This window comes from Condylura cristata, unplaced genomic scaffold (assembly GCF_000260355.1).
Source record: "Condylura cristata isolate star-nosed mole 26May11 unplaced genomic scaffold, ConCri1.0 scaffold00011, whole genome shotgun sequence".
NCBI lineage: Eukaryota > Metazoa > Chordata > Mammalia > Eulipotyphla > Talpidae > Condylura > Condylura cristata.
In genome coordinates, this window is record NW_004567112.1 from 15,497,743 (window position 1) to 15,520,833 (window position 23,091).

Consider the following 23,091-nt stretch of genomic DNA (forward strand, 5'->3'; position numbering starts at 1 on the left):
TGTTTTGAATCAAAGGAATACCTAGACACCAGTTCCTTTCTCCACCCTTGAGACAAACTTTTCTAACTTTTTTTTTAACCATTTCCTTATATGTATATGTACGGACATATACATATACACTCATGTATCAATAACTTAATTACAGATTTATCCTTAGAATTTTTTAAATAAAATATAATAGGTTGTTTTTACATCCTTTTGTGCCTTTTTCCATCTCAGTTGTAATCCCCGTGGGCTTCCCATCACATCACCCGTATGCCATCCCCATAGGGCAATGCACTTCCCTCCCCCGATCCGGTGAGCTTATTCCATGGAAACCTCGAAAGAGAAAAGGGCTGGCCGTTGTGTCTCGACTTATATTAAAGAGGACAAAAAAGTTGGCCACTGGAATTCCACGGGTTGGAAACCGCGCCGGGGAATCGCGGGGTGGAGGCGTAGCGATTTAACCCCTTGCCTGCCGCGGGCCTGGACCGGTTTTAAGGGCGTCCTCCCCGGCTCCCTGAGTGTTCGCGCCAGTTTAGTCCGGTGGCCGGATGCCCTCTTCCCCGATCACCCTCCAATTCTGCTGCCCCCTCTGAGGCGCCAGGGAGGGCCCCAGGGCAGACCCTGCTGGCCCGGGGCCGCTGGCCTGGCCCACGGTCCTCCTTAAGGAGCTTCGGCGGCTGAGCGTAGAGGCGGGTGTTTTGTTCTTATAAGGAGGCAAAGTTTCAGTGACATCCAGGAAATGAGTAACTCCGGAGCGCTTTGCAGCCGCTGATGGAGGCCCGAAGGCGGGAGCCCGCCGGAGAATCGCGGCCCCGGTCTCTCTAGTTGTCCCCCCCTCCCCGGCGCTCCGCCGCCACCGACCCCGACTGCGCAGTCCCAGCCCGCGCGCGAAGCCTGGAGCGACCCGGAGCGAGGACCCCGCCGAGGTGAGCTCTGCGCGGGCAGCCGCGAGGTCCACGTCTTCCCCCGCACCTCGGGTGCTGGGAGAAAGAAGGACGCGATGGGGACGGGGACTGGACGGGACTGTGCCGGAGATGATGGCGTGGAGCGCGGGGCCCCCCAGGACTCGCAAACTTGGGGAGCCAGCCACAGCGCGCATGCCAGGGCGGGCGCATTGTCCACGGCGGTTGCTGCAACTACCCGCGCGGAGCGGGTCCAGCCTGGGGAGTCTCCGCCCCGCCGCGGGGGCCGGAGGCGCGTCCCTGCAGCCCCGAGGCCAGCAGCCCCTCCCCAGCGCACCCCCCGCGTCCGAGGCTCCGCGCCTGCGGTGGGAGGACGCTGCTCCCACGATCCGTTACTTTTGATGGAGTGCGCTGAGTACGGGGCGGCACGACCGCCCGCAGCCCAGCGCTTTCTCCAGCCCCTTTCCCGCCTTCCATCCCCTCCTGAAAGGAGGCAGTGGCAGGGATGCGTGATTTTTCGGGGTTTGAGAAGGCGAAGCCATGAGAAGTCCTCTGCGAGCTTCCTCTTTTAGGACTCATCTGGGGTGAGACGCCATGCTGTGCAGAACTTTCTCTTGGGGTTGCTAACCGCTTTAAGCCACCTGACTCCTAGCTGCGAAACCAGAGTGTCCACCACTGAGGGCCAGATGGAGGGACCCCAAAGCTCTCAGGGCCTGGCTTCCTTCCAGAGCGCTCCTCTTTAAAAGCAAGAAGGAAAAATATTTTAGGGACCCACTCAGGGACCACCCCTTTGCCTTCTTTTGTCTCTTGCCTGGTGTAAGAAGACCCCCATCCCACCGGCCTCTATCCGCCACCCCCCTTCAAAACTCAGGACCTCTAGACCTTGGCATTTTGGGTCTAAATAACTTCAGAACCATATTCTATTTTTTTCCTGGTTTGGATTTCACCCAGGGCCCTTCCTTTTTTACAAACCAGTTCTACCTCTGGAGAGGCTGCCCGAGAAAGCCATTTGGTCCAGGGTGCAGTCACAGCCCAGGTTAGCAGTGAAAATGGCTTGGCAGCCACAAGTACCTTGGGCTGCTCTCACCTTTAGTAAGGCTCAATAGGCTGTTCTCCACCTAAGTGCTTGCATTGTTTGCTGATTCCCTGCTTGGTGCTGCTCCTCCAGGCCATGCTTCCTTCATATTTTCCACTTGTGGGTAACCATGAAGTGGTTATATTGACTCTGCTCTCTCCCACCCCCCCTTAAAAAGTCTATTTTTTTTATTCAAGTCTCATCCTTTACTTGGTGATTTTCAAATATGGAGCAATTTCAAAACTCTGGCTTTCAAGGGGTAAGGATTTAACCTGGTGCCATCATCCCAGAAGTTGGCACCTTACCAGGAACAGTTCCCAGCCCCTGCAGCACCCAGGAGGGAAACCAAGAGTGGTGGGTAAGCTTTTAGCCCCTCGTAGATGAACTTCTGGGTAGAGGCTTCTGCCAAAATTGCCCACCTGAGGAGATGTCTGCAAGAATCCTGGCTTTGTATTTTTCCATTCTTGGATGTCTTGGGGTCAGTAAAGAGAAAGGTGGAGGATTCTGCCCGATGGATACTGGCCTGTGTGGTGGGTGGGAGCTGGAGAAGAGCAGGGTAGGAGAGCTGGATGAGGGTAGGGCCACTTCTGGAGGATGGGGAGGTCACCAGGGAGGTGTCCAAAGGTGAGGGGACGAAAAGGCTTGGGGAGTCTGGAAAGTGCATCTTGTGGGGCAAGGGGAATGAACCTCCAGAGGTTACCCCAGGGGTGAGAAGCTGGGGTAGACTGGACTGTGGCCTTGGAAACCTGGGCTTTGTCACTTCAGAAAGGGGACTTACTCCGTCTGACCTCAGAGACTCAGAGAAGAGCAGGAGGGATCTTACTTGTGCAGAGGAAGAAATTTTGCAGCTCTAGAACACCTCAGTATGTAACGTGCTGCCCCTCAGCAGATAGGGGGTGTCAGTGTCCCAGAGACACCAGAGTCCCTTCATAGTCTGAGACTGGCGCCATGTTGGAGCAGAAAGTTCCTAACTAGGAGTTGAGGTAATAGGGCAGCAGGTGGGGATGGGGAGTTGTCCTAAGGGAGCTGGAACCCCAAGCATGCTGGGGAGCTGAGACCAGACTGGACTAAATCAGGGGGCCACAGTCACAAGAACAGATAGCAGTCACCTTCAGGGCTATTGCTAGCCCATTCCATTGCTGACCCCAGCCATCAATGAAAATGAATTAGTCCTTTTTAGCAAAACTCCTTGGTATGTATCATTTCCAAAAAGAGGACTTACCTGGGTGGACAGGCACACAGCTGGGCAAAAGGCACCCCAGCTGCATTCCCTCCTACCACCCCCAGCCAGGTGTCCTTGGGCAGTGTGCCACCCGCCCTCCCATCCACAGCAGCCCTGATAACCAGGTACTGAGGGCTTAACATTTATCACAGTTTTCTTTTCATTAAAGCCTGTTATCCCCATAGAACAGATGCAGAAACTAAGATACAGGGAAGTACAATGTTCAGGAGCCTGGAAGCCGAGTCCCAGTCACCGAGATTCACAGGGCAAGAAGCAGGTCAGGCATCACAAGTTTAGCTGGGGGTCTTCATAGCAAGAGGAAAGAGCAGTTGCCTTTTTCTTTCTTTGTCAAGGCAGAAATACTCCGTGCGCTCAGGGTAAAGATGGAAAAGTCATTTGGCAGCAGAAAGTCAGGGAAAGAAAGTAGCCAGCCCACTGATGGCCGATGGCGATGAGGCCGGCCCAAGCACTGAATGAATTTCCTTCTTAATCACTGGGTGGCACGAGGTGGCAAATCCAGTTTGGGGCCTGGCAAGGGAGTGGTGAGTAAGTGCCACCCGGGTGTGTTGCAGAGGGAAAAGGCCCCAGCTATTACAGCCTCAGACCCAGGAATGAAACAGGGGGAACATTCACATCTACCTTCCTGACTCTTCTTGCCCAGCCCCCCCAGCCCTGCCCCCTGCAAGTATCCCCTTCCCCATCCCCTTTCCCCAAAAGGCATCCCAGGGCCAGCTCTATATAGGTAATCACTTATTTTCCAACACTAGGCACTTCAGCACTTAATTAGGTGGAACGGAGCATTTACAACATACTGTCTCTGGCAGTATTTTAAACAAAATAGACTTCTTGGCCAATGAGGAAGTCACAATGTCTCTTGGGACGGCTGGCGTTGCCCATAACAGAGGTGTCTCAGGATCGGGTCACCTGCCCCAGCATCTCATGCTTCTCTGCGTCCACTCAGAAACCCCATCTCCACAATTTTCAGAGTGGTTTGGACCTAGGCTACTGAGTCACCTTGAGAAGCCTTCCAGAAGAGAGTTACACATCAGAATGCTAGTTTATTAACTTACCAGGAGACTTGGTGACCCTCACATCAACTGGGTGATATGTGTTCCCTGCATTCTGAGCATTTCAAGGTAGTCTCTGCTTGGGAGCTGGAGTCAGAGCCGGGCAGGGGCCAGAGAGGGTGGTGATAGCCCAGAAGCCTGGGCTTCTGTTGGGAGCCAGTACTGTTGGTAGACCAGTACTCCACTCAGATGGCCATGAGCATCTCCTGGGCCAGGTCCTCAGGGGCAGGATTTTCTCTCTTTCCTCTTTTTTACTTTCGCTAGTTTTATTTTATTTACTTATTTAGTATTTTATAAGCATTAGCTCCCAGCTAGATAGAGGTACAATTGCATAAGTTAAAGAAGTGTACAATTTCAAGGTTGGAGGGCCAGGCCATGGGGATAAATGCCAAACACAAACCAAGAGGTTGGTCAGGTGGGTAGATCAACAGGAAAACAAGCACAGAGCAAAGACTCATGATCCCTAATTAGCATGGACCGCGGGAGGGCCAGGACTGGCCACTCACTGCAGTCCCTGGGTGAGCAACAGGTCTTGCTTTGGCTGTGTCAGTCCACCTAGCCTGCCCACCCATTATTTGTGGATTTCAAGGACTCTTGGCTCTCACAGGCCACCTTATCTTTAGTAAATCACAGTCTCCAGGTGCTCCAGAGCCAAAGAGACGTGGCCCACATGGCCTTGAAATAGAGCAGATGTGGGTTGAATGCTGGCTCTACTGCTTAGTAGCTGGGTGTTCTCAGTATGTGAGCAAGTGCCTTCACTATTTATCCTTGCTTTTGTCGCCAGTAAAATGAGGAACACGTTTTCATAGAGCACGTGTCAAAAGCTCTGAGCATGGCACCGATGTGCAACCTGGCTAGTATGGTCTCCAGAAGACATTAGAGGTCAGCGATCGGCATTCTCTGCAAGATGGAGCCTGAGTGTCAGAGCCACTGCTCCCTCCTCTGAGGTCCAAGGTCTCCTTTGGCCTGGGGGGGGGGGGTAAGAGGGAGGAGCTCTTCAATGTCCTGTGGGTGGTTTGCTCAGGGCTGAAGGTAAAGCAGCCAGTCAACCTTTCTCAGACTCTGGGGGAGGGAAAGTCAAAGTAGCGGCCTCCCTGCCACAGACATCCAGACGGTAAAGAGGGGGCTGAAGGTTTTCTGGGGAGGCCGGAGGGGCGTATGGGAGTGCCTACATGGCCTAGGATTCTCCCCTGGGCCGGGACCTGTGGTATCTCCCACAGAAAGCACACTCCCCCTCCTTCCCAGTGGCCCATCCAGTGACATCAGCAGAATGGAAGCACCTTATAGGTGACATCACTGTTGCCCAAGGCAACACCTCCACCTTCAGGTAGACAGGGAGGAACAAGAGCCACTCCAACCGCAAGCCACATGCTGAAGGGAAGGAGCACCGCCAGTGTGACATCCCCAGGTGTGTTGCTGAGAGAACGGGCTCCAGGGAGGTGGCGGGCTGCCCCTGAAGGGCCAAGCACCTGGTGATGGTCGATCTTCAGGTCTTGAGTTTGGCCTGACTCTGGAGAAGAGTTCCCTGTTGACCCCTGCAGCCCTGTTTGGTTCTCTAGACGGGGCCAGGGGCCTGACGGGGGATTGTGGGACCTCCATGGCTCTGGCCTCCATTCTACAGCCAGTAGGGTGAGAGAGACAAGAGCAACGACAGGCTTACCCTTCTCCTGCCCCCCCAGAGCACATTGAGAAACAAGGATGCTACACTTGCCGTGGGAACTAACAGTCTTCTGGCCAGGACTGAGTGATGCTTTCCCTGTGCTGGGGCCTGAGGAGGAATGTCTGGAATTCCCTGCCCCAAGGAGCTAGAGGCAGATTCTCAGACCTCACCTCTCTCTCATGCCCAGTGGAATCCCTGATGGGTTATATTAAAGCATGAAATCTCTTCCTTCCCAAGTGGCTCTTGCAGGAATTTGGAGGTGTTTGAGATACAACTGAGGCTTAGGGGCTGGTGTGGAGAAGAGCCTTGGGTCAGCTGTGTTCTGCCAAAGGAGACCTCAGGACAGTGTTATTACAAGGTTGAATCAATCTGCTCAGAGATTCTGATGCTCTTGATCTGGCGGCCTATGGCTTCAGCCAGGTCTTACAGGATGAGGCCTCCATTCTTAAGACAGCAGTTCTAAGCATGGGCTGTCCAAGTGCCTAGACAGCAGGTGGAAGAAGCAGGAAAGAATGTGCTCCCTGCCCTGACAGGACTGGGGAAGAGCTGGGGACAGGGTAGGTCTCTGTGGAGGGCTCGGAACAGGGACAGCTTTGCCTAACTGCTTGAAGGTATCTGACTAAATTTTCTGGCTTGTAAACGTGCCAGAACTTCAGACGCTTTAACCTCGCTTCTCTGGCATCCAGCATGTCAGTGGCTAGAGTAATTGCCCTAATTTTATATGGAAGTAGCTTTTTCAGATTACAAGTGAAAGCTACAATATCATTAGCAGAGAACATCATTTGCAAATTGTGCTTCTATTTACAACCTGGGCTCCAAATCAACAGTCACGCTCCTTTGTTCGTAAAAGTAGAACCTTAAAAAAGATCATTGAGCGCCTACTCTATGCAAAACCCTATCCTAGGGGCTTTCCATCATTTGTTTCTCTCTATTCCACTGCTCTTTAGAGGTAGACATTACTCTAGGCTTACAGGAATAGGCTCAGATAGGCCAGGCACCCTGCCCAGAGTCCCTGCTAAAAAAGTAGAGGCGTGATTTACACCCAGATCTGGGCCTCCTGGAGCCTTGGGCTCTTTCTCCCCACCCCCACACCCCAGGCCTCTGCTGGATGTCCAGTGACTCTAGCAGACAGACCCCCCCAGAGTTTGAGTGTCAAGGGTGAACCTGGCGACCAGCTCCAGGCCCCTACAGCTGTGACCACCTGTGACATTAGCAGATGGGGCTCAGTTTCACTGTGTGTGTGATGGGGACAGTGGCAGCCAGTACCCAACAGAGTGCAGAGTACTTTGAGAGCGTCCAGCGGAAGCCCCTTAAAAAAATACAAAGCCCACACTTTCCAATGGCCAGCTTCCAGGGGAATGGCAAGGCCGCTAGCTGCCTGGGCCGAGGGGCTCAGCTCTGAAGCTCCTGTGGTCCCTCTCAAGGTCATTTCCTTGCGGCTGATCTACCAACTCACATCTGACCAAACGGAGAGGGCCTTGTCCTGATTCCAGCCCAGCTTGTTGGTGCAAGACCACGTGCTCATAACAAACTGTTCTCATGGGAGCGATTTCAATAGCGTATTAGTAGCAGACAGACCCGCCTGAAGTTCATGAAAAGGTCCTTTGTTTGGGGAGACTTTTCCAGAGTCTCTGAGGAGGTGGAATGGCAGCGTGACTGGGCAAGAGGGGTGGCGGCAGGGGAAGCCTCACCCCGCAGCCCCACGTGCTGCCCTGGAACCCCACCCCATCTCCCCAACACCCCCTCCCACCCCCTTCCTGCTCCGTCCTCCCGGGCGCCTCACCCTATAATGTACCATCCGCTTGGCCCCTCATGAAGGCCCTGCTGAAAGGTGTATGTGCACTGAACCACATCGGCCATTTGGCTCCACTTCTGCAAGATTCTGGAGCAAGGAGGCTGGTGTCAAGGGAGAGGCAGATAGACCTTTGTTTGGGGGGGTCACTCCTAGTAATTTATACACTGGTGGTGGGCCAGCCTGCTGTGAGATGAGGGCCATCCAGTCCCAACCCACTGCAGTCTGTCTCCAGGGCTGAGTCTAAAGGGGTTTTCCGGAGATTCTTGCATCCTCAGTAACTTAGAGCTCAGTCAAGACTCCCACTCCACTCACACTTCAAAAGTGAGTTCTCACGCCACCCATCCATCCATCCATCTATCTACCCACCCATCCATCCATCCATCCTCCCACCCAACCACCCACCCATCCATCCATCCATCCATCCATCCATCCATCCATCCATCCACCCACAAGCAAGTATTCGTAGCACACCTGCACCGTTAGTACCTGACCTTAGAGACCAACAGTGGCCTCTCCTTTTAGAAGTTCAAAAGTGTGGGGGCATCAGTGGACAGTGTAGATGCTGCCAGACCAGGGGGAAGATGCTGGAGCAACCCAGCTCACCTTCCCACTCTCCCCTGTGTCGCCCCTGACCCCGGCCTTGAGAGGAAAACGAGAAGAGAACTTAGAGCCCTGTCTCCAGGCTAGGGTAGCTGTCCCCCCTTCCCAGAAACATCCCTTAGATGCTCTCAGGAGGAATTAGCAAATCAAAAAGAGCTAGCCTTATCACAGTACCATCCTGGGGGAGCAGAGCCCCTTGGGGTGCCGCCAGGAGACTGCCTGCCTGGAGTAGGTACTGTTATCCCAGCAGACTCAAGCCTGAGTGGAGTTTGGCCCCTCCCTGCTGTGCCTTCTGAGGCGAAGCCTGTGTACTGTTTCTTCTGGATGACCCTGGGGGCAGGATTCTGTTCTGTGAACTTGGCAGTATCTGTGTGCTTGCCGCCCACCCCAACCTGACCTGTGCCTACCTGTCACTGTTTAGGAACACCTGCTCCATGCCCCGTACCGCCTTGGGCGGAAGCCAAGGCACAGGTATCACCCCACCTCTCTCCATCCCTGAAATGACGTGGTTGCTGCAGGTGACTGTTCTGCTTTGTACAGTTTACAGGGAGGATGACTGTGCGGTCGTAGACGATTCTGGGGTAACTTTGCTAACTGTCCCTGGCCTTATGGTCTGGTCCCGCTGCTTCCGGAAGGAACACAGGTTTGCTCTGCTGAGGTGCTGCTGCTGTGTGAAGCGGGCAGACTTGGCTCCCTTCTCAGCCGGGTCCCTGCAAGCCAAGAAGCCCAGCACAATCTCTTAATGTATTTTTACTACTGGGCTGGCCGCCTCCTTGCCTTTGTGTCTCTCTCTGTTTCCCTTTATTAAGATGAAAGGGGGTTTAGATCTTTGCAGGCGCAGCTCTTGTGAGTGTGTGTGTGTGTGTGTGTGTGTGTGCAGCAGGCCCTGAGCCCTTCCCTTCCTCCTCCCCCCTCCGCCTCTCCCCAAGCCCAGCTGGGGCCCAGGCATTGTGTCAGGCACCGCCCCGGCCTCAGGGGACTAGGGTGGGAGAACAGTCTGGGATGTGTCTGTGTGGGGACCAGCACCCCTCTAAATCAGGACGTGAGTAAGCAGCAGGGGTAGGGATGGGGCAGCCAGGAGAAACTGACCTTTGTGTGTCCGTGGCAAAGCCCCAGGGTCCACCCCCTGCCCAGGGCGCCAGGTTTCTTAGCTAGTCTCTCTGTTCCCATCCAGAGATCACAGGAAGTGGCTGCTGGATGCTGGGTTTATTTCATTTCATCCAGCCCCTGCTCCGGGCGGAGAGGGGGCCCTGGCTGAGAGGGGGAGGAGGGCTCTGCTCGGCTCTGTTCCCCTCTGTTGTCCCGTGGTTACTCCCTGGTTCCTGCAGCCAGTGCTTTTGCTATTGTCTGGAGCAATAGCTCCCTGCCCCAGGGGAAAGTGCAGAGACCTGGGTGGAGAGACAAAGGGGGCAAGTTTGGGGAGCCCTGGCATCCCGCCTGAGATGGTGTGGCTGAGACGGGTGCTGGCCAAGGGGGGTTCTGGGAAGTACTCAAGACAGCCCAGTCTGGCCACAGATGCGTGCTGGTTAGCGGGAGTTTCTATTGTTCACATGGGCCTGTGATTTCAGGTCTAAAACCTGAGGCAGGAATCCAGGAATGGGGGAGGCCCTTCGAGCACACTGGCTGGAGGAAGTGCATCCTTCCTAAGAAGGGAGGCCCTTGTCTGGGGTAAAGGGCTCCCCGGGATAGCCTGGGCCTTAGCCGGTCAGCAGTGCCAGTGGGCTGAGAGCCCAGGAGGGCCATGATGGAGGAACAGGACGGGGTCCCCAGCAGGCCTGGGGCTGGACCTCAGTAGGGTTTCAGGCTCCTCTAGTCTCTTCCTATGTGTATATGCGGCCTTGAGAAATGCTCAAGGTGGCAGCTTGGACTCCTCCCTGGGAAATAGAGGCTAGATGCGCCCACCTTCCCTAGTCCCTGCTGTAGATGCTGGCCAGAGGGCCTTTGCAGCTGTCCTGTCCCTTTCAAGAATGATCTGTCAGAAGTTGGCAGGTCGGGGAGGGGTCAGGAGACCCTTGAGTCTCTGGGGGGGGCTTGCTGCGAGGGTGTGAGCACCACCGATGCAGTGGGGCTGCAGAGATGTGAGGTGTACATGTGGGCAGGGCTGGTGGGCCATTGGAGGTATCCAGGGGATTCGGTGACCTGCAGTGACGGGGGGCCAAGGGATCCCCCCAAAGCTGGTCGGGAACCAGGCTCAGACTGAAAGCCCAGACTGTATCTTCTAGAAACAGAAACCCACGAAGTGGGGAGATGTCCAGGCTGTGAGAAGGGAGCTGGCTGGGAATCAGGGAGAGCTCAGAGGTGCTGATTCTTCAGATCTAGGCCCATCTGGTAGGAGCCCCTCAATTTGTGCACAGAAGAAAGGCTGCCTCAGACATGTCTAGGGGATCTGGAGGTGACCGGCAGAGAAATGGTGGTGGAACTTAGTGGGGAGAAGGGATTTGGGGCACATCTGGGCTTTAGTCTTCAGTGTAGCATTAACAAAATGTCACAAAATACAGCTGGACTGTCCTGTCCCGCTGCTCGACAGGCCAGTCTGGAAGCAAGTGCCCCGCCGGCCACTCGCCCTCCCAGCTCCGCTCTGGGCTGTGACGGCCTCACTCTCTCATCACTTTCTCTGGCTTCCTCCTTTCCTGTCCCTCTGGGAGGACACTTGTTTGGACTTAGGGGCCACCTGGGATGTCTCATCTCGGTTTCTTCAAGTGAATTACATCCATAATTCCTTAAAACCCTCCCTTCCTCCAAATAAAGTTGCTGTCGCAGGGCCCAGGGATTAGCATCCACTTACCCGAGACCTGACCCGAGGTGCCCAGGGGAGAAGGGATCGCAGGAGGGCTGGGGCCAGGCACAGGACTGGCAGGGGAGCCCTTTCCTGTCTCGGTGACCCTCAGACCTCCTGTCATCACCCCACCCACTGGAGACACCGGGCCTCCATCAGTCTCTGCCCCACCCACAACCTCTCTGGGTTGGTGCCTCTGCTGCTGGGACGCCATCGGGTGACTGGCGAAAGGACGCTGTGTCCTTCCTGGGAGACTCCCTGCCCCTTGTATCCCCTGCTCCCCAAGGGCTGAGCCTGAGCTGCTGATGGAGGAGCCGGAACCGGAAAGACTATGCTCCCCCACCCACACTGGGGGGAGTCCAGGCCACTGTCCTTCCTGTGCCTGGCTGGCCGGCTGCGTGACCCCAGTCCGGTGGGTGGGGTTGGCATCCTGGTGACCTTTTGGAAACCCTCCTTCTTCCCACAGTGGTGCTTGAGGAAAGCTACCACATTGCTCACCTGAGTGGGAAGGCCACTCACCTCGCAGTGCAGACTGTCCCCTGGCACATGGACAGGCCCACCTCAGCCGGGCACAGGCTGGGCCTTAGTCTGACCTGCTCCCCCACCCTGGCCTCCCTCCCCTTCCCAGGGCCCAGACTAGACTGTGGGCCCTTCTGAGCCCAGGGCCAGCTCCAGTGTGGGGACTCCCCTGGGTGAGGGGCTGGCTCTGCTCCTGGGGGCACCTCTATGTGACCCCCCAGCATAGGCCTGGCCCACGTTCACCTCATAAATGCCGGTTGTGATTATCCCAGGGGAGGCTCCTGGCGCCAACTGGGAGACACTGGGACAGTCGGACTGGCTCGTGGGGAAAGCTGGAGCTCGGGGGGGGGGGGGGGGGGGGGCTCTTGGAACGTGCAGCAGGGGGTTGTATTGCTGAGCGTAGGCCCAGATCAAGAGTAACCTTGAGGAATGCTTGGTGGGGGGCACAGGAGGCAGGTTGGGGGGCAGCGGAGAGGACCCCCAGGCTCTGGGTGGCCCACTCAACAGATTTTATTTGGCTCACATGGCTTCTGAAGCATGTTTGAAGCAGTAGTCAATATTGTAAAATCGGGAGGCTTTATAAAATCCAGATTTCCGACTCGGGGAAGATGGAGCCCCTCCGGCGAACCGTCTGTGTGTGCAACATGTGTGGCTGGCCCACCCCACCCCGCTACTTAGCTCTCCAGCCCCAGCGGCCATGAGGGTACAGGCTAGAGGCCAAGACAAAGGTTCCGCGCAGTGAGGGATGGAAGGTGACCATGGAGGTGGCCACAGACACTGAGAAGAGGAGGCGCAGGGCCAGAAGCCAGAGAAGAGGCCAGGGCTGAGCCTTTTCTGGCCACTTGCACAGTCACTTTCTACTGGTCCTCTTCCTTCCTCCTTTTCACTTCCTTTCTTTGCCTGCCCCACCCCCTGCTGCCTGGGCCTCAAGCTTGCCAGGACCCAGCCCTCCCCCAGTACTACTCAGCCCCCTACCTTCTGTTTGGGGTGCAGGTGAAGGATGCCCCATGGTAGCTCTGTGGTCTTGTCCTTGCTGGGGTACAGGCCTGTTTTCTCCCCACAGGGCGCTGTTCCGGAAGGTGAGCGCGTCACGTTGGATGGGAAGTTTAGGAGCTGCTCCAACCGAGCCGTCCATGCAGCCGCTGCCCCCTGGGTTAGAAGGGAGGAGGGGCTTGCTAGAGAGAAGCCTGGGATCAGAGAGGAGAAAGGCCAGAGGAGGACCCCTCTAGGGCCTCAGGCGCCCAGCCTCCATTCAACCTCTGACTTCAAGCCTCTGCTTCATCCGGTGTTTTTCCAGGCCTGGGAAGCCTGGACAACACCAGCCTGGATGATGTCAGTGATCACCACTGGCACTGTTGCCAGGGAGGTACCACTGGGCAGGGGAGGCCCAGGGCCCACTCGGCTTCCCATCAGTTCTGGGTGAACAATGGCAGATGGAGGAAGAATGGGGGAAGGGCACAGGCCCAGTCACACAGACAGAATCTCAGAGGCCACCCAGTGAACCTCCCTGACCCTCAGTCCCTTCACCAAGTACAGCTAGTGCAACCGCCCAACCGAAGCTCTGGGAATTCAGCAACAGCACATGCAGACTCGGTTATGAACATGAGTGTGGTTCACATCTCCCCGCTGTCTGTGCCCGGATCCTTTCGAGACCCCCCACAAGGCAATCTCCAGGAGCCCGGCATCTCCTGTGTGGTCTTCAGTTTCCTCACCTATCAAATTGGCTTCCATTGGTACAACTCTCAATGCTGACTGTCCTGAATTAGTGGCTTTATTTCCTTCCCCGCAAATGACTGCACACCTCGCTAGCTGCAATCTCAAACCTTCTATACAAGAGCCAGGCAAGCAGGCCAATAGTGGCAACGGTTTGGGTCCAGCTCGGCCTGGGCTTTTCAGAAGGCCCAGAACAGTAGTGGGAAAGGGTACTGAGTGGCTCCTGGGCCCAGCTCGCAAGGCCTCCCGTCACCAGCCCACCGCTGTTACCCCATCTCATCAGGAAGCACCTCAGCCGCACCTTTCAGCTCTTGAAGATGATGCCAGGACCCAGGCCGCTCTTGCTGCTGTAATTAGCAGAGCTAATTGCATCTGACAAGCTGGGTGGGGCCCAGGGTCTGGGCTGCCCTCCCGTCTGGGGGCCTGGCCCACCTCCAGGGCATGGCTGGCTCTCAGACTTCAGTGGGCATTAGAAAGAGCTGTGGTACCCATGAAAACTCCGGTCCCAGACCTGCCATTGGGACTTCTGATTAGCAGGGCTGGGATTGCACCTGAACATTTGCAGCACTACCAAGTCCCCGGGTGGCACTGGGCAGCTGAGTGGGGACTGCATTTTGAGGGCCTCTGGCCAGGGGGCTCTTCGGCTGCTGAGAAAGGGATCTGGTGCCACAGTGAGCTCCCTGGGTGGGGGAGTGGATGGTGGGGAGCAAGGGGCACGGTGGATAGGTGTGGCTTGCACAGGCTCCCGTTGCTCCTGGTCTGGTGTAGGAACTCTGTCTGCAAGAAGGGGTTGGTTGTGGGGCCACTGTGCACGTAGAGAGCACCTACTGTGTACATAGACATGCGTACCTCACTCTAGTATCTCCAGCAGGTGGGGGAGATCTTGGACAACGTGGTCCTGGAGAACTAGAGCCAAACTCTCTCCCTCTACCTTTTCCTGGCTCCTCTGTCCTTTACCCTCCCAACTTGTTCTGTCCCTTGAAGGAACGTCATGGCTGCCTGTGCTGTGCAGGTGCAGAGTTCTGCAGCTGGGACCATGCTGCCTTCACTGCTGTGGGCCCCGCAGCAGCCGCCTGCGCTTGTGCACAGTAGGTGAGTGCACAGGAGGTGATCTGTGCGTGCACGGGAGGTGATCTGTGCATGCACGGTTGGTGTTCTGTGCGTGCACAGGTGGTGTTCCATGCGTGCTCGGTTGGTGTTCTTTCTGTGCGTGCACGGGAGGTGATCTGTGCGTGCACAGGAGGTGATCTGTGCGTGCACGGTTGGTGTTCTATGTGCGCACAGTTGGTGTTCCGTGCGTGCATGGGAGGTGCTTTGTACACATAGCACAGAGGAAAGAACTTGGACTTCACAGCAGTGGCAGAGAGAACATGCTTGAATCTCAGCCCAACTATGACTGCTCTAGTTGTGTGGCTAGAAAATAACTTAGTCTCCTGGGTTTGGTTAGCCCGTCTGTGAAACTGGGCTAATCCCCACTACTTAGAAGGCAATAGGGGGTGACTGTATAGTGCCCAGCTTAGCCCAGTGAGGGCTCCATTCACTAAGCCTAATTACCTATTAACAATCCTTGGTGACTTTTGTTGGATTAAACTCTGGTGGGGCTGTTGTAGGGCTCGGGACACAGGAATGAGGGAGCCCTAGGAAGAGGAAGACTGTCCTAGACTCCTCCCCCTGCCCAGTCTGGGGCTTCTGGCCAGGTTCAGAGTAAGGGTCTGAGTGAACCACTGCCAGGCGCGCCCTCCGCTGGGCACAGAGGCCTCCCTGTGCCCCTGCCCCTGCTGCCCTGTGACTCTGGCCCTTTGCCAGGCTAAGTTTAGCTGTGACCTGCATGGGCCACAAGCTTGTGGGCAGGAGTGGGTGTGGAGAGGAACTCGGCCTGCTTCCTGTCGACTTCCTGGCAAGCAGACAAAGCCCTCCTAGATCCAGGTTTGTTTTCATAGTTGAGCCTACTGACTGGCATCTCAGAGCACATGGTGGTGGGGCTGCTCGCAGAGGTGAGCTCTTGGGCCAAGGCTGCTGGATATCCTTGACACTGAGTGCCAGAGCCCATGGGGAAGAGTGAGTCTGTACATGTGCGCATGTCCTTGGACTTGTGAGAGTTCCTGGCTGGGTCCTGTCCCTCTCCAAACCCTCTCCAAAAGCCAAAACATCTGGCTCCCCTCCCCTTCACTCTGTTCTGACCCTCATGGACCCGAGGGCTGTGGTCCCTGTGCCAGGCTCGGGGAGGGGTGTCCGGATCTCCTGGCTCAGTGCAGCCACATCCTGCTCGCCATCCCCTGGGTGCCTCCCAGTGCAGCGGTGAAAGCCCCAGAATGACAGCTGCAGCCCCACCTGTGCCCAGCAGAGTGGAGGTGGCTGAAGGAGTGAGTCAGCGGGCGCACCCACCTCCGGGTGCTTGGAGCTGAGGCATCTCCCCTTTGCCGGGAGGCAGGGTGGGCAGAGTGATGGGCGTCTTTGTGCTTGCGAAGCACTTCTGGGCTGTGTTCCTCCACACCCCGGGTCTGGGCAGGCTTCTGTGCTGGGCAGGCCAGAAAACAGGTCTGTGGAGACCGCAGGGGAAGGAGCTGGTGCTGCAGGGCGTCTCTGTGCCAGGCATTCTTTCTCTTAACCACCCTGTGTTCTTAGCTCCCTGTCACAGTGGTGCCCAGTCGCCCAACACCCCCTCCCCTCCTCCCACCCCAGCCAGGGGCTGTCAAGATTCAAATCCTGGCCTGTGAGGTCGGCAGCAGGGCTCCTTCCACCCTGTCGGACTGTCCTCGCTCTCCTGGCCAGGCTTGTTTGTGACCCATATCGTCAGCCCCGGCTCCATCACAGACCCCTACAAGCAGGTCTGCCTGCCCTTCCCAGCCCAGCTACCCTTTTGGAAGAAAACGTGCTCAAGGGCAAGCATTTTGCTAAGTGCTTCCAGATGCATTATCTTGTTCAAGCTTTACAACAGCAGGCATTATGACTTCCATTTTACAGAGACTAAGCTTCACGTGGCCCCTCACTGGAGGGGGCCTCCCCTCCCAGTCATGAGGCTCTGTGGGGTGTCACTCTCCAGCTGGTGGCATCCACAGGACTTGGCTTGGAAACTGACCTCTGGGTTGGGAGTTGGAAGGGTTATTGCTGTGACCTGTCAGGACCTGCCTGAAGGTGGCTGCTTATCAGAAAGTGGCCCAGGAGTGCCTCTAAACCCCCAAATTACTGGCAGCCGCCTGGTATGCTACTATTAGTGCCTCACGCCTTTATCTTAAAAGGACTCATATTAATCAGCCAACCTCACACTTTTGCCTTGGACCATCCTGGCAAAATTTTCCATTGATGTTGCTCTAATGTAGAAACCAGGACTGACCTGTTTCTGCAATTATCTAGCAAGCTGCTCCTTGTCTTGGGAAGAAAAGCTGGCTGGGTGCCCCCACCCCGGACCTGTTCCTCACTGCACCCGCCTTGCCATCTGACTTCCTCCACTTTCTCCTGCCCTCCATCTCCTCCCCAGGAGAAAGCACACAGGTGCTGCAGGGGTCACCCCGAGGCCTGCAGTTGTCTGTGCGCTGAAGTCTGCCGCAGCTGCCCCTCCCCCCAAGCCCTTTGGGTTCTTGCTGACACATGCAGCGGTGGCAGGGTGGAGTCACATCTGAGCAGGCTTTGCCCAAGCCTGGCAATTCAGCCAGCTGGCACTGCCAGGTGGAAGCTGTACAGGTGTCCTGCCCTGGCGATAGATTCCCACTCCTTGGCACCATTAGGCTAAGGGCCAGAATGGGTGGCTTTCAAGACGTAAATTCAAGGTCAGGAAAGGGGCTCAGACCAGACCCAGAAGCTTCTACCAGCGTGCGTTGGCACATACCCAAAGGGGAGGGGAGGAACCCTTTGGTTTCTCTTTTTGGTCATTTGCTCTTCTCACTGAGGTCAGGGGCAGGTAAGGGACTGGGCAAGTGTGGAAAAGGCAGATGGGTCATTCTCAAGGGCCCTGCTAGGGAGAAGAGTGGATGTAATGTAAGGATTCTCTGCTGCTCAGGATTTAAGATAGCGATAGGGGGCCCTCCCTGGTGGCGCAGCGGGTTCAAACACAGCACTGTGAAGCTCTCCGCAGCCACTGCAGCACGAGTTAGGTCCTGGCCAGGAAGTGACCCACATGGCACAGCAGACCTCTCCTGTCTCCCTGCTGCTCCCCTCAATGGTGTATATCAGTAGATCTGCCTGTTCTGCGCCCCACTCTGTCTCTGATGAATCCTCTCACCTCCTCCCCCCAGCACCCCTGGCCTATACCCCTGCTCTTATATGCATAAATAAATAAATCTTTTTTAAAAAATAGACACAGGAGGCCCTCCCTGGTGGCGCAGCGGGTTAAAGCGCAGCACTGAGAAGCTAAAGCCACTTCCGCATGAGTTCGATTCCCGCCTGCCCCGGAGGTGACCACATGGCGTGGCAGACCTCTCCTGACCTGCCCGCTGCTCCCCTCAGCAGTGTACTTCGTAGATCTGCCTGTTCTGCTCCCCACTCTGTCTCTGGTGAAGTCTCTCACCACCCGAGCCTCTGGCCTGTACCCCAGTTCTGTATACACAAATAAATAAACCTTTAAAAAAAAATAGATGCAGGAAAACTTCCAATTCTGGTGCATGCAGAGGGAAGGGCTGAGATTCTGCATTTCGACAATTCTGTCATAGCTGCTGGGAGTTTGACTATCAGGGGTTCTAAAAATCCATTTACCATGGAGGAATGACATACTCCTTTCACAATTAAGAAGTTGAGTGAAGGGCCTCCCCGGTGGCTCAGGGGTTAAACTTTAGCGCTATCAAGCTATCACCAGCCACTGTGGTGTGAGTGGATCCCTGCCTGGGATCTGAGCTGTGGCCCAGCTGCTGCTCCCCTCAGCAGTAGATCCTCCTGTTCTGCTGCCCACGTTCTCTGGTGAAGCCTCTCGCCCCCTCACCTCTGGCCTCCACCCCAGTATTCACAAATAAATCAAATAAATCTTTAAAAAAAATGTTGGCTGTAAAGTTCAGCCACCTCGTAAGAGGAAAACCAGACCCAGCTGCTCTGGTGGTCCCTGAGATTGTCGGGGGCATGATGGGGGCCACCCAGGAGATTGGTGTCTGAACTTGGGCTAGGGCCTTGCAGATCGGGAGAGTACCCCCCGAGGCCACTCCGATTCTCAATGACTGACGCGCCTTGGAGCCCAGCTTCTTGTTCTTACCCACTAGGCTTTCCCACCTTGAGGAAAGACACGCTTGCCAAAAAGAGAGAAGGGCATGTCTGAGTCGGGCCTACCTTGGTTTCAAGTAGTGCAAAAACAACTCAACTGAACCTTTAGGGGTATATGTTGATTCCCCAGAGTTCAGGCCCAGCTGGAGGTGGCCGAGGGGAGGGGGTCTGTCTTCCTTTATATTAGCATCTTTCTCAGGCAACCTCCGCTTTGAGGAAGCTAAGAGCCACCTGAGCTGCAGGTATAATCCTGTTGCCTGGGCAACAGGGTGAGCCTTCCTTCCATTGGTCAGAGCAAATTCTTTGTCTCTCGTTGGCCCATTGGTCATCTGCTCATCCTCGAGCCATTCGCCAGCCATTCGCAGTGCCAGTGGGGGCATGGGATAAATAGACCAACCATCTCGGCCTGGTTATACGGGTCCAACTCATGAGAACAAAAGGACTGGGTTCCCAGGAAAGCGGGGGGCTGCTGCCAGGAGTGGGAATATCTGGGACGAGGTCCGCCATGGCGAGTTGCACAGCCAGCATGGTTGGTGTGGGCCTTTGGGCTTCTTTCTCCCACGGCGGCCCTGAGACAGGAGGGAGGCTGTGGGCTGGGTGGGAGAAGGACCTTAAGACGTTCTCCAGATCAGTTTGAAGGGACAGTGCCAGGGTCCGGGGAAGAAGTGGCACCGGAGGAAGGTCAGTCTCACCATCTGCCTTTGGGTTCCAGGGACACTCCAGCCATGGCCCTGGGGCTCTTCCGGGTGTGCCTGGTGGTGGTGACCGCCATCATCAACCACCCGCTGCTCTTCCCGAGGGAGAACGCCACGGTCCCGGAGAACGAGGAGGAGATCATCCGAAAGATGCGGGAGCACCAGGAGAAGCTGCAGCTGGAGCAGCTGCGCCTGGAAGAGGAAGTGGCGCGGCTGGCGACGGAGAAGGAGGCGCTGGAGCGGGTGGCGGAGGAGGGCCAGCAGCAGAACGAGACCCGCGCGGCCTGGGACCTCTGGAGCACCCTGTGCATGATCCTCTTCCTGGTGATCGAGGTGTGGCGACAGGACCACCAGGACGGGCCCTCAACCGAGTGCCTGGGCGGGGACGAGGACGAGCTGCCCGGCCTGCAGGGGGCCCCGCTGCGGGGCCTCACCCTGCCCGACAAGGCCACGCTTGGCCACTTCTACGAGCGCTGCATCCGCGGGGCGACGGCGGACGCCGCGCGCACGCGGGAGTTCGTGGAGGGCTTCGTGGACGACCTGCTGGAGGCCCTGCGGAGCCTTTGCAACCGGGACACGGACATGGAGGTGGAGGACTTCATCGGCGTGGACAGCATGTACGAGAACTGGCAGGTGGACAGGCCGCTGCTGTGTGAGCTCTTTGTGCCCTTCACGCCTCCCGAGCCCTACCGCTTCCAGCCCCAGCTCTGTTGCGCTGGCCATCCGGTGCCCTTGGATCGCCAGGGCTACGGCCAGGTCAAGGTGGTCGGGGCCGAGGAGGCCACGCTGGGCTGTATCTGCGGCAAGACCAAGCTTGGGGAAGACATGCTGTGTCTCCTGCACGGCAAGAACAGTTTGGGGCGCCCCGGCAGCGAGGCGGGGGTCTTGCTGTGTGCCCCAGATTCCCCGTACCTCGACACGATGCAGGTCATGAAGTGGTTCCAGACGGCCCTCACCAGGGCCTGGCACCGCATCGCCCACAAGTATGAGTTCGACCTGGCCTTTGGCCATCTGGACACGCCAGGGTCCCTCAGGATCAAGTTCCGCTCTGGCAAGTTCATGCCCTTCAGCCTGATTCCAGTGATCCAGTGCGACGACTCGGACCTGTACTTCGTGTCCCACCTCCCCGGGGAGCCCTCTGGGGGCGGCCCGGCTTCCAGCACCGACTGGCTCCTGTCCTTCGCCGTCTACGAGCGACACTTCCTCAGGACGACCTCCAAGGCGCTGCCCGAGGGGGCCTGCCACCTCAGCTGCTTGCAGATCGCCTCGTTCCTGCTCTCCAAGCAGCGCCGGCTGACGGGCCCCAGCGCGCTCAGCAACTACCACCTGAAGACCGCCCTGCTGCACCTCCTGCTGGCGCGGCGGGCGGCCGACTGGAAGGCCGGCCAGCTGGACGCGCGTCTGCACGAGCTGCTCTGCTTCCTGGAGAAGAGCTTGCTGGAGAAGAAGCTCCATCACTTCTTCATTGGCAACCGCAAGGTACCTGAGGCCATGGGGCTCCCGGAGGCCGTGCGCAGGGCCGAGCCGCTCAACCTCTTCCGGCCCTTCGTCCTCCAGCGGAGTCTCTATCGGAAGACGGTGGACTCCTTCTATGAGATGCTCAGGAACGCCCCGGCCCTCATCAGCGAGTACTCCCTGCATGTCCCGTCCGACCACACCAGCCTGCCCCCCAAAGCCGTCACCTTGTAGAGCCGCCGGCACCCGGAGGCCGGGACAGGCATCGTGCATGTCCCACCCCAGGCCTGCAGCTCTGTCCCGGGAAGACAACGGGCCTTGCTGAGGCTCAGGGCTCAGCCCAGCGGGGAAGCCAGTACCCAGGAGACCGGCCCCAGCTGGAAGCTGGCTTGCGTTCACGCTGTTGGGCTGCTGGTGCTGCTGTCATCTGGGCGAGGGGCCGACCCTTTGCAGCTTACTTTTGGATCGCCACAAACGGCCAAGGTAATGGCAGAACCTTCTACAGACACTGAGTTAGAGCCGAATGCTGACTTGGGTGTCCGCTTACATCCCCAGCCCAGCCTTGACTTGAATACCAGCGGAGGGGCTGCAGGAATCCCGACAGCAACCGTGAGAAGACCCTGCCCTTTTATTTCCAGACGGTCACTCCTGGTTGCCGGCATCTGCAGCCGGCGTGCGAAAAGGGACATGCGTGGGAATCTGCAGCCTTCCCCCGGCCTGCATGCTGGGGCTCTCACGAAGCTGCCGGGTTTTATACCATTGGAGAAGAGACCTAGAGACTCAAGGCCCCAGCGGCTTGCACAGAAGGGGTACTTGGTGTCAGTGAGACGTCTCCGTTGCCGCTTTTTCAACTATGTGTTTCACTCAGGGTTCATGCGCTCTTCCCTGCCTCTGCCCTCAGCGTGTTTCCGGACACGCTGGGTCACCCACCATGCTAGGTACAAGCTCAGCCCCTCACCCCTTCATTCTCTCCATGGCTGGTCCCTGACCACATGCGGTAGGTATGGAGAGGGCCTACACAGGAGATAGAAGCTGACCTCGACAGAGACATCGAGTGTCCCAGGCCTGGTACCTGGCTGCTGGGCTCACAGTGTGGCACTGGTACCCACTTCAGAGAGGCAGAGCCGGGTGGTGAGGGACACCATTGCCCCCGGGTTCTGCTGAGGGCGCCTGTCCCAGAGCAGGGCCTGCCTGGAGCAAGAGCTGCTGTGGACCCCCAGCTCCCATGCAGACCCCAGGCCCTGTCAGCTGTTCACTACACAGGGCTCCCTCACCACGCCCTTCCTGGATGGCCTCGCGTATCACACAGATAAAGGCCTGCAGATGCGAACCGGCTCGGCTGACGGGACACGGGGCAGCCCTGGGGGCATAGGGAAGGCTGGAAAGCAGCCTCTCCGCGTGGCTTCACTTTGGGGTTTCCTCTTGGTACTGCCTCAGTAACCCTCACAGAGGGCCCATGGTGAAGAGACAAGCACGTCTGCACCCGCACTTGCTCACTCCAGGTTTCAGCTGGCCGTGCGTCTGGACAGCCATCCCAGGCCCATGGGCTGCTGGGCTCACCACGAACTGAGGCAGGGTCCTGCCCTCGGTCCAGGTGTGGACTCACCAGGGCTCAGCAAGCCCGAGAGGATGGGTGGCTTGCTTCTCAGACTCGGCCGTGATGGGCTGCTGGGGACACCTTCCTGTGGGCGCTGGAGTTTGACCAGCAACCTTGGGGCAGCCCCTCCCTAGCCCCACAACAGCCCCCACTGCACTCCAGGAGTGAACTGGCCTGGTGTCCTCTCACCCAGCCCCGTGCTCCCATCCTTGTCTTCATTGCCAGAATGGGGTGGATGTCCTTATTTATTGTCACTTCTGCTTTTTCCTTCCCCTCTTCACCCTTTCATTGTGCGCTGAAGAGACCCCAGCAGCCTAGAACCAGCCTTAAGAAGCCAAGACCAAGCCTGAATCTCCCTCCAGGGAGCTTCTCCTTTGCTTCCAAGAGAAAGTTTACTGGAAAAATACCTCCTGGCCTCTTGTTTATTCCGAGAAGACAACTCAGTGTGGGCAAGGGGATCTTTTATGCACCAAAGATGCTTTTGAAGCAGAAAGCAGTGGGGCTCTTGGTGTTTCATGCTGCCTTATTTATATGAAAGGAAGAATTAAATCTTGCAAGGAGTGGAAACTGGCCACGTGTGTGTTTGTAACTTCAGGAAATCTGTGTGGTCCCCAGGGCAGAGCTGGGGTGGGAGGTTGGATTTCCTATTGAGGAGCAGAAGCTTTCACTCCCTTTAGATTCTGACACTTTCAGGAAAGTTTAAAATAACAAAATAGAACGTATCTAGCCTATCTTTGAGGCAGCCTGCAGAGTTCTAGAAAGGGCCTTTGAAGGCTAGCTGTCAGTGGATTCCAAGACACAGCCTGCTAGGTGCAATGAAGTGTGAAGCTCAATAGGGAAGGAGGG

General features: G+C 56.8%; 1 protein-coding gene across 1 annotated transcript; it reads left to right on the top strand.

The window, feature by feature from the left end:
* The first annotated feature begins 795 nt into the window (after window positions 1-795).
* ITPRIP (inositol 1,4,5-trisphosphate receptor interacting protein) lies at window positions 796-22,804 on the top strand. Its single transcript, XM_012723410.1, has 2 exons — window positions 796-911; window positions 19,211-22,804. The coding sequence occupies exon 2, from the start codon at window positions 19,224-19,226 to the stop codon at window positions 20,880-20,882; it is 1,659 nt and encodes a 552-aa protein (XP_012578864.1). The 5' UTR covers window positions 796-911; window positions 19,211-19,223; the 3' UTR covers window positions 20,883-22,804.
* The last annotated feature ends 287 nt before the right edge of the window (window positions 22,805-23,091 follow it).

Bases quoted from the DNA above. Each gene is read 5' to 3' on its own strand.
- ITPRIP (XM_012723410.1), top strand. From the start codon at position 19,224: ATGGCCCTGGGGCTCTTCCGGGTGTGCCTGGTGGTGGTGACCGCCATC.